The 8,899-nt window shown below is 48.9% G+C and overlaps 2 protein-coding genes across 4 annotated transcripts; one reads left to right on the top strand and one right to left on the bottom strand.

Moving 5' to 3' along the window:
• Positions 1-347: 347 nt before the first annotated feature.
• Positions 348-6,512, bottom strand: rnf169 (ring finger protein 169). The gene is made up of 6 exons (XM_069173051.1): positions 5,535-6,512; positions 4,641-4,714; positions 4,423-4,512; positions 4,161-4,261; positions 3,946-4,039; positions 348-3,841 (listed from the first exon to the last, which is right to left on the bottom strand). Exons 1-6 carry the CDS (start codon positions 5,830-5,832, stop codon positions 2,717-2,719), a joined length of 1,782 nt encoding a protein of 593 aa, XP_069029152.1. The 5' UTR covers positions 5,833-6,512; the 3' UTR covers positions 348-2,716.
• On the top strand, positions 6,359-8,566 carry lipt2 (lipoyl(octanoyl) transferase 2). 3 transcript variants are annotated; one of them, XM_069173052.1, is made up of 4 exons: positions 6,359-6,627; positions 7,467-7,780; positions 7,859-7,985; positions 8,085-8,361. In XM_069173052.1, exons 1-4 carry the CDS (start codon positions 6,624-6,626, stop codon positions 8,315-8,317), a joined length of 678 nt encoding a protein of 225 aa, XP_069029153.1. In that variant the 5' UTR covers positions 6,359-6,623; the 3' UTR covers positions 8,318-8,361. The 3 variants fall into 3 exon arrangements, 2 of the variants coding, with proteins under 2 accessions (XP_069029153.1, XP_069029154.1); XM_069173053.1 differs by having other exon boundaries at positions 6,360-6,468; XR_011179469.1 differs by lacking the exon at positions 6,359-6,627 and adding an exon at positions 8,488-8,566 and having other exon boundaries at positions 7,418-7,780; positions 8,085-8,373.
• The last annotated feature ends 333 nt before the right edge of the window (positions 8,567-8,899 follow it).

An 8,899-nucleotide genomic window follows, 5' to 3' on the forward strand; every position in this document is an offset into this window, starting at 1 on the left:
CAAAACAGTAAAATAATATAAGGAAAGAAATAAAAAACAACATATTTGTAAAATAAATTAAAGTAGCAGATAAATAACATTCCTTACTAAAATAAGACATTAAAGGGTTTTTGTTTGGATGATGGAAACAGAAGACAGGACGCCGACGGCTGCTTCAACTCTTTTAGTTTGTCCTCTCATACAAAACTACAGAGTTAGAAACTATGAACATGGTGTGCAGTCGCTGGTCATTTGGCACTCAGCACCCCCCTCCCCTCCCCACCCCTCTCCACCCCTCCCCTCCCCTCCCCTCCCCACCCCTCCCCACCCCTCTCCACCCCCACCCCTCTCCACCCCTCCCCACCCCCCCTCTGCTGTCCGACTGCATCAACCGAAGGAGCGAAAGCTTGAGTTGGACTTTAGAAAATGTGCATATCAGCGGTGCAGAGTAAAAAAAACAAAAAGCCCTTCGATCCGACACGATGGTCATCAGCTGATTATCAAACATGATGATGATGATGATGATGATGAAGGTACGCAACACACAGCAGGAAGGAAGTCCACGGAGACACAGAGGACTCGTCTCAGAGCGGGAATGTAAAGAAGGGAACGCCGTATTCACATCAGTGGAAACAACCAAGGAAGAGTTTCTACATCACTCTGTAACGTCCATCACGCGTGGCTTTAATGCTTGAACAGGACACGAACAGGATCAGCTGTTATTTATTGTACGAGCTTTTACTTTGACAGCAGTAACGTGACAGAGCGATTCTTTTCATCGTTGATCAAACTGCCGAATCAAAACCCACAAACTTGAATGTTCAAACATTTTTGAGAGATTCTGTTGTGTTCACTGACCACATCACGTGAATACAGCTTTACATACGACACTCGATCAATAAGTTCATCGTGTTCCTGAACGCAGCAGGACGCACACGGAGGATCAACAGCCTTCATCAGGACGCATTCAGAGTTATTGATCAACATCAACCTGAGTTCAACACGTTAGCGTGACCGAAGGTACGTGAACGTTTGTGATGTCAGAGGACCTGAAACTGGAGCAGAGAAATCTTCAACTCGCTCGCCTCCAGCCGAGTGTTCCTGAGCCCATGCAGTGATTTCCACTCCAGAATAGTGTGTTTTGAATGCTGATCCCGAAGATCACCACCATCCAATATTGGTTTCCAGCCTTGTCATGTTGGAGAAGCCCGTTGCCATGTTGGAGAAGCCCGTTGCCATGGCGCCACAGTTCAGGTGGTTTGTGTTCTCTGGGTTTGAAAAGATGTTAAAGTTGATGTTGATCAATAACTCTGAATACGTCCTGATGGAGGTTGTTGATCCTCCATGTGCAGCACTGTGATGCGTTCAGGAACACTCTGATCTATCGACCTTATTATAAACGTTACAGTCGAACACTCCTTTGTCTCAAAACTTTTTTTCTGACTGAAAACAAGATTTTTTAAAAACTCGTCCAATCACACTTTTCTCTTGTGGAGAGGACCGAGGCGGAGCCAGAGTCCCTCCTGGCCAATCAGGGGTCTGTAGAACAACTCCACAGACTACAGTACCCATGAGCCTCGGCGGCCTCCAACCTCGACGTTCAGCCTGGAAGACGGTCGGCTGCAGAGGAACCAGCAGTCCAGAACCAGACCTGGTCTACGTTTAGTAGAAGGTTCTGCACGAAATAAACCCACCATGTGTTGCAACGGGTTCAATATTTATATTGTGCTGCAGGGCCCCAATCAATCCATCAATTAATCAATCAATCAATCAATCAATCAATCAACCAAGTAATTTTACAACAAAAGTTCCAATGACACCTGATTATTTGCTGGTTTTCAGTTCGTTCTGGTCAGAAATTCTAAATTTGGGGTTTAAACTCTTCTTCAGACGAAACAATCTGAATATGTTTATGATCAATCGATTATCAAAGGAAATAAGAGGCGTGATAATGAACAGTTCTTCTGTGATGGAATAAAACGACCTGACAGGGAACGAGCGGCTTACTTCAGGGAAATTAAATCAAATCAAATTATTGTTGACAGAAATCCAATTTAGTTTTTCTTTTATTTTGTTCGCTGAGTTTCGACATTGCGAAGACGAAACCGTCCGACAGACAGACTCGCGATGACCTCGTTGAGCATCTTCAACGATAAGCTCCGCCTCCAAACTTCACCGTCATCGCTCCGACATTACTGGAAACATCACCTTCATGATGTTTGATCTTCGGTGGAAACGCAGATAGCCGACAGATTTTAGTTTCCGACAGACGTCGAAGAGCTCGAGACTAAAATGTCCAGTTTTTATTGCAGTTCTACTTTTTAATTATTCAGCTGATATCTTTTATTAAGAGTTTGTCTGAGTTTCATCCATAAAATCCGACCGTGCCTCTGCAGTCCAAACCGATGGATGGACCAGAAACCCGGTGCGATCCTCCTCAGACGTCCGAGCGCTCCGTTCGTTCCGTGCCGAGACGTTTCAGCTTCTTCACATTCTGTCGGACTTTAAATAAAAACCTGCTGGACTGCAGCTGATGAAGATTTCCATGTGTTTTTAGTTTTTTGGTGGTTTGCTGGTGTTTGGAAGGAACGTTCCTCTCCAGGACTTTAAGATCCTGGTTCTGAACAGCGCCGGGAAAACAAGTCGCTGCTGAAACGTGTAAAAACATTCATACGTTCACTTTTGCATATATGAACTGTCCGTGTTTGTGCTGAGTCGGCAGACGACTCCTCCCCCCCTAGTGCTTCTTATTGATCCGTCGGGACCTCCTCAGGCCACGCCTCCTACGGTTCTGAGTGGACATCCAGGACCGCAGGAAGTAGCGCTCGGGGCTCCTCCTGCGGCTGACGGTCTGGTTCTCCAGGTCGAACTGTCTCTGCAGCTTCAGGGCGAGCGCTCGGTCCCGACGCTCCTGCTGGATCTGACGGACGTACCCCTCGTCCAAGTCGTCCTGGCCGACGGGCCGGGTCCTCTTCAGGTCCGAGTCCCGGCCCGAGTCCAGGTGTTTGGTCTTCTGTTTCCTCTTCTTGCCCCTCCTTGAGGTAGACTGGTTGTGGATGCTACTGTCGGACTCCTTCCGGGGACTCTGCGAGTCCTTTGGCACTAATTTACACGACTGGAACCCGGAGTTCTTGGAGTACGGCGAGAATGACTGTTTCCGGCTGAACAGCGCCCCCCTGCTGCAGGGTTCAGGAGTGCCGACCGTCGGCTCAAAGTCCGAACCTCCTCTCAGAGTGGTGTCGCTGTAGCGGATCGCGGGGACCCGGATCTTGACGGACTGCCTCTGGAAGCCGTCTGCGTCTGGAGGGTCGAACAGCAGCCTCCTCTTGTTCACGGACGTCACTCCGCCTCCCGCCGGCGCCGGCTGAGTCTTTTTGGCGCCGCCTCCTCCGTCCTCCCCCCCGTTGACCTTGTTGTGGAGCTCGGACACGGGACTCGTCAGCGTGGCCTTGGAGTTCACTTTGAGGCTCTGGCGGTCCAGCTCGATCTGCCGCCACTTCTGCAGGACGGCGGGACTGGCCTCGTAGCTGGTGGCCTTCTGCAGCCCGCGGGTCAGGTTCCGGGGCGTGGACTTGACGATGGTGGGCTCCATCAGACGGCCGTCCGGCAGGCGTTTGGGAGGCGTGCACGGCGAGCAGACGATGGGCTTGAAGTGGTTGAGCTCCTCGGAGATGCTGTCGTTGCTCTCGGGGCTGATGGAGCGCTCGGGCCGGGCCGGGGGGAGGCCCAGAGGAGTCGAGGACGACGTCAGCACAGCTCGCCAGGTGAGCCTCCGGTCGGGAGCGGTGATCGGAGCCGAGACGGAGCGGCTGTTCTCGGACGAGAGGAGGATTCCTGCCGCGAAGCTGTGACCGATGCCGACCTGACAGACGACACGAGGACAGGACCAGAATTTAAAAACAATATAAAACCTCTTTTAACAGTGAAATCCTGATTCTGGACCTCTGAAGCTGCTGAAGAACGTACCCTGTCCATGAAGAGCGCAGGAGGGACGACGACCTTCAGCTTCCCTGTCCGGTCCTCCACCGGCTCCGTGCAGCTCCGGCTCCTCTGACAACCACTGAAGAAGACACAGGGAAGGTCAGGGGTCACACAGAGAAGGTCAGGGGTCACACAGAGAAGGTCAGGGGTCACACAGCATCAGCAGTGAAACGACGAGCGGGACCGCGGCGGTTTCTCACCCGGTGAAGGCCGATGAGGTTTTGGTTTTGCGGATGAAGGCCGAGATGTTTCTGATCCTTCTGCTGATCGGCTCCTCGTTCTCGGAGTCAGACCGAACTCCCTGAGAAAAACAGCGATTTTAAGAAAACCTCCGAGCTGCTGCGGATTGGAAGCAGTCACACGGTAACACAAAGAACGCTGTTCAGAAGTTCATTTGTTTTATGTCAGATTTGAACTTTCAAACATCCTCCTGCTTTTTTCTGAATCATTTTAAAGACCGACCGGCTCCTCATCACGACGGACCGATCCGGCTTCGTCTTTACAGATCAGAGAGTTTCTCCTCTTCGTGTCCTCTCGGTCGTCACACAGCAGCTGAAACAAGAGCATTCATTTAAAGACTTTATTTTTTATAATCGCAGTGTTTCCAGTGGGAACTCTGTGCAGAATAAGCAGCTGGTTCTTCTGGGTGACCCGCTCCTTTAACAGAACCTCGGACTGACCTTGTGCTTCCCGGTCGGGCCTGAAGAAGAAGCGTCTGCAGACTTCGGGATGAGAGCCGGAGAGACGAAGAGCTCTGAGGGAGACAGAAAAAACACCGTGTCAGCATGTCGAGCATTTAAACAACTGAACCCTGCAGACAGCAGCGTGATTAATTCAGTGGAAAAAGAAAACAGCTGATCAATAACAGGAACTCACACTGATGCAGAAATATCATACAAATACAGTTAAGCATCATAAATGTCTAAAAAAAAAAAAAAAAAAAGAAAGAAAATAGAAGAAGCCTCTATCAGAGTTTCTGATTGATTTTCTGTCAATCAGCTGCTGTAAAGTTGATCAATACTATCCAGAGGAGTGAACAGTACTTAATCTGAATCCTTCAGTTCAGAAAAAGTAACGATCTAATCATCAAAATCGATCACTGATCACAAACACAATACTGGTGGTGCAGTAGAGGAGCTCCTCCTCCAGCTGGACAAGTCGGGACAAGTCCCACAGCAGAAAGACGTCCTGAACGGCGCCGTTTAAACACTCAGATCGATCAACCTGATCAGACACGGACACTGATCAGTCCTGGGTGGCCTCATTCATTTGTGTCTGGTGATTCAGCAGCTTCATACAGAACTCCATAGAGAAAATGCTGGTTTTAACTGTGTTGTGTCTGAAAGCTGGTTAACAGCAGCTGGTTGAACTCTGACCTGCTCCGGTGTTTTGTCGGTAAAAGGGCGGTTTTACCGGTCAGAGACTCTTCAGGTCTCCCGCCAACGAACTTTATTTAAGTTTTGCTGCTAAAAACCCGCCCCGTCCTTTTCTTTCTGTTCGGTAAAACAAACACCCAGCGGCGGTGCTGACACAGCGGAATGTAAAGCTGGAGTTTCACCAATAAACACACCGACCTCTCCGGCTGTCGTAGTCCCTCCTGCCCGGCCTGCTCCCGCTCCTCTCGGGGTCACTCCTCCTCCGGAACCGCTCGTCGCTGCCGGAATGACTCCGGGCAAAGCAGAGCGGCCCGGCCGGGTGTCCGCAGGCCGGGCCGCCGCCGGGCGGAGCCCCCTCGCAAGCCGCGCACTTCTTCGCCTCATTCTCCGGCGGGATCGACCCGGACCGGCCCCCGGTTCTAGGCCCGGACCGTGATGTGCCGGCGGCGGCACTGGCCGGTCTACCGGGCCGTTCGGCGGACCCTGCGGTCGCCATCTTCCCTGGTGAGTCTCTCAAAACAAACCCCGCCCTGCTCGCCGCGGAACGGCGCGAGCGCAGAGTGGACGCGCGTGCAGCCCGCCAACCGCGGACCGGGAACACAGCGGCGCGAGCCTCGAATGAGCGAGGCTTGGATTTCAAAATAAAACCGGCGAATGTTATCGCTGCATTTTATTATGAAAGGCGATTTCCAGCGGTAAAAGATGAACAAATTACAGCAAGACATCGATGATCATTGCGGACCAAACTGAACGCCATTTTACACACGTGACATCTAGTATCCAAAGAAGTCCGTGTAGATTTTGGCAGCATTGATATCTGTCACTTCGTCTGTTCATGTTTGCTTGACTATATAAAAATCAGGGATGATGCGTGAAAGGCATTATTATTAATGACAATTAAATGAAATGTAATCACATAAAACTGATCGTGGAAGGACAGTAATAATGTGATTTTTCTGGGTAATAAAATACAGGTTTAATTTGAAGTGTTGTGGGTAGGTATTGCGCAAACCGGAAATGTACACCGATCTGACCGTAGAAGAAGAGCAGAACAACAATCATGGCGACGCCTGGAGAGTGGAGCAGGTAGACGAGTCTGAGCGCCGCGCGGGAAAGTTATAAAGTTAGACAGGTAACAACTGTGACGTTCAACAGGTCAAATAACAAAGCTGCGATACGACGGAAATTACGTCACTCAGATAGAGCCCGTCACGAGTTGGTGTGGAATGTGTCAATGAGGTCGAACAGCTGCAGACACTGTTGACGTCAGCTTGTCTGCAGTGCATCATGGGTAATCAGACAAACGTCATTGATCACTGTGGTGATGAAGAACCTTTAAAATCAGACAGATTCTCAGGCAACTTCTGAACTGTGTGTTTAGAGTTTTATTTTGGAGGGACATCTGAGTTAACTGTGAAGTCTATGTGTATATATACATATACACATATATATACATATACATATACATATATATATATATATATATATATATATATATATATACACATATATATATGTATATATATATATATGTGTATATATATACATATACACATATATATATATATACATATATATATATACACATGTATATATGTATATATGTGTATATATATATATATACATATATATATATATATATATATATATATATATATATATATATAATGCTTATGCTTATGCTATGCTATAATGCTTATGCTATACAAAAAATTAAAACGGCTGGAAAAATTTAGTCTGCAAAACAGTTTGTACAACATGTTAAGCATTACATAGCATATATAGTATATATATATATGTGTGTATATGTATATACACATATGTGTATATACATATACACACATATATATATACATATATATACATATATATATATATATATACACACACATATATATATGTATATATGTGTGTATATACATATATATATATATATATATATGTGTATATACATATACACATATATATATATATACATATATATATATATATATACACATGTATATATGTATATATGTGTATATATATATGTATGTCTATGTGTGTAAATCATTCTACATTGATCGGTTGATTTGTTCGTGATGTCTGTGACGGTCTGTGACGGTCTGTGGTCTCCTGGTCTGGCTCCAGTCCAGATGCAGGGCAGCAGGCCGCTGGTGGAGGTGGTCCGTCTGGGCCTGGTCTCCTACCAGGAGGCTCTGCGGCTGCAGCAGGTCTACGTGGACCGGCACCGGTCCGGTCCGGCTCACGCGCTGCTACTGTGCCAGCATCCACCGGTCTACACCACGGGGATCCGTCACCAGCCCTACCCGGCTCCCCTGCTGGAAGACCTGCGCCTGCTGGGGGCCGACGTGCACCGCACCAACCGAGGAGGACTCATCACCTTCCACGGCCCGGGCCAGCTGGTCTGCTACCCGGTCCTGAACCTGGGCAGCTTCAACAAGGTCGGGACTGATCCAGTTTTGCGATCCACGTGCTTCTCTGTACCCGGACGTGTTTTAATGTCCGTCCTGTCCTCCCAGAGCGTCCGCTGGTACGTCGGTCAGCTGGAGCGGACCATCATCACGCTGTGCCGCCGGGTCGGCATCGAGGCGTCCACGTCTCCGCACACGGGCGTCTGGGTCGGAGGCAACAAGATCTGTGCCGTCGGTACGACAGCGCGGTGCTCCTGCTCACCGATGCTCGGCACGGTCTGACGCCCTCTACAGGTGAACGCAGGTAACGACTGACCTGTTGTTGTGTTTTCAGGGATCCACTGCGGTCGCTACGTCACGTCTCACGGTTTGGCTCTCAACTGTAACACCGACCTGTCGTGGTTCAGCCACATCGTACCGTGTGGCATCGAAGGGAAAGGTGTGACGTCGCTCAGCGCCGAGCTGCAGAGGGACGTCAGCGTGGAGGAAACCGTCCCTCACCTGCTGGACGCTTTCAGAGAGCAGTTCAACTGTCAGCTGATGGACACACCTGAAAAGGACAGCTGAGTGTCGTCAGCTTAGAGGATGAGGAGGGTGACCTCACCTGGGGAAGGTGACCAATCCTGGGGAAGATGACCAATCCTGGGGAAGATGACCAATCCTGGGGAAGATGACCAATCCTGGGGAAGGTGACCTCACCTGGGGAAGGTGACCAATCCTGGGGAAAGTGACCTCACCTGGGGTCTACTTTTAGGGGTGTTTTCAGGCAGATTTATGAAGAAAAATCCTGAATGTGCTTTGCTGAGTCAGATCTCAGGAGGAATCGGGGCTCAACTGTCACAAACAGAACAAAGACTTCACAAACCCGACGCTGTGTTTAAACTCCAGATCTGTCCATGTGTTGGAACACACTGCGACGGTTGTTTTTGTGTGTTTTTACAAATGATCTTAAGGTTGGAGAGATCTGAACGAGGTTTAAACAGTGTTACGACGCTGACTTCCTCTCACTTCAATAACTGTGAATCAGAGTCTGACTTCAGGGGTTTACATTTAGATGTCTTCGTACAGAGGTTCCAGGAGATGGTGGCGTTTGGGTCGACCATGATACCACCACCACCGTGCTTCACAGAGGATAATGCTGGATTGCGG

Source organism: Embiotoca jacksoni, unplaced genomic scaffold, assembly GCF_022577435.1.
Source record: "Embiotoca jacksoni isolate LCO1_2020_lvr unplaced genomic scaffold, fEmbJac1.0.p SCAF_58, whole genome shotgun sequence".
In the NCBI taxonomy this organism is placed as follows: domain Eukaryota; kingdom Metazoa; phylum Chordata; class Actinopteri; family Embiotocidae; genus Embiotoca; species Embiotoca jacksoni.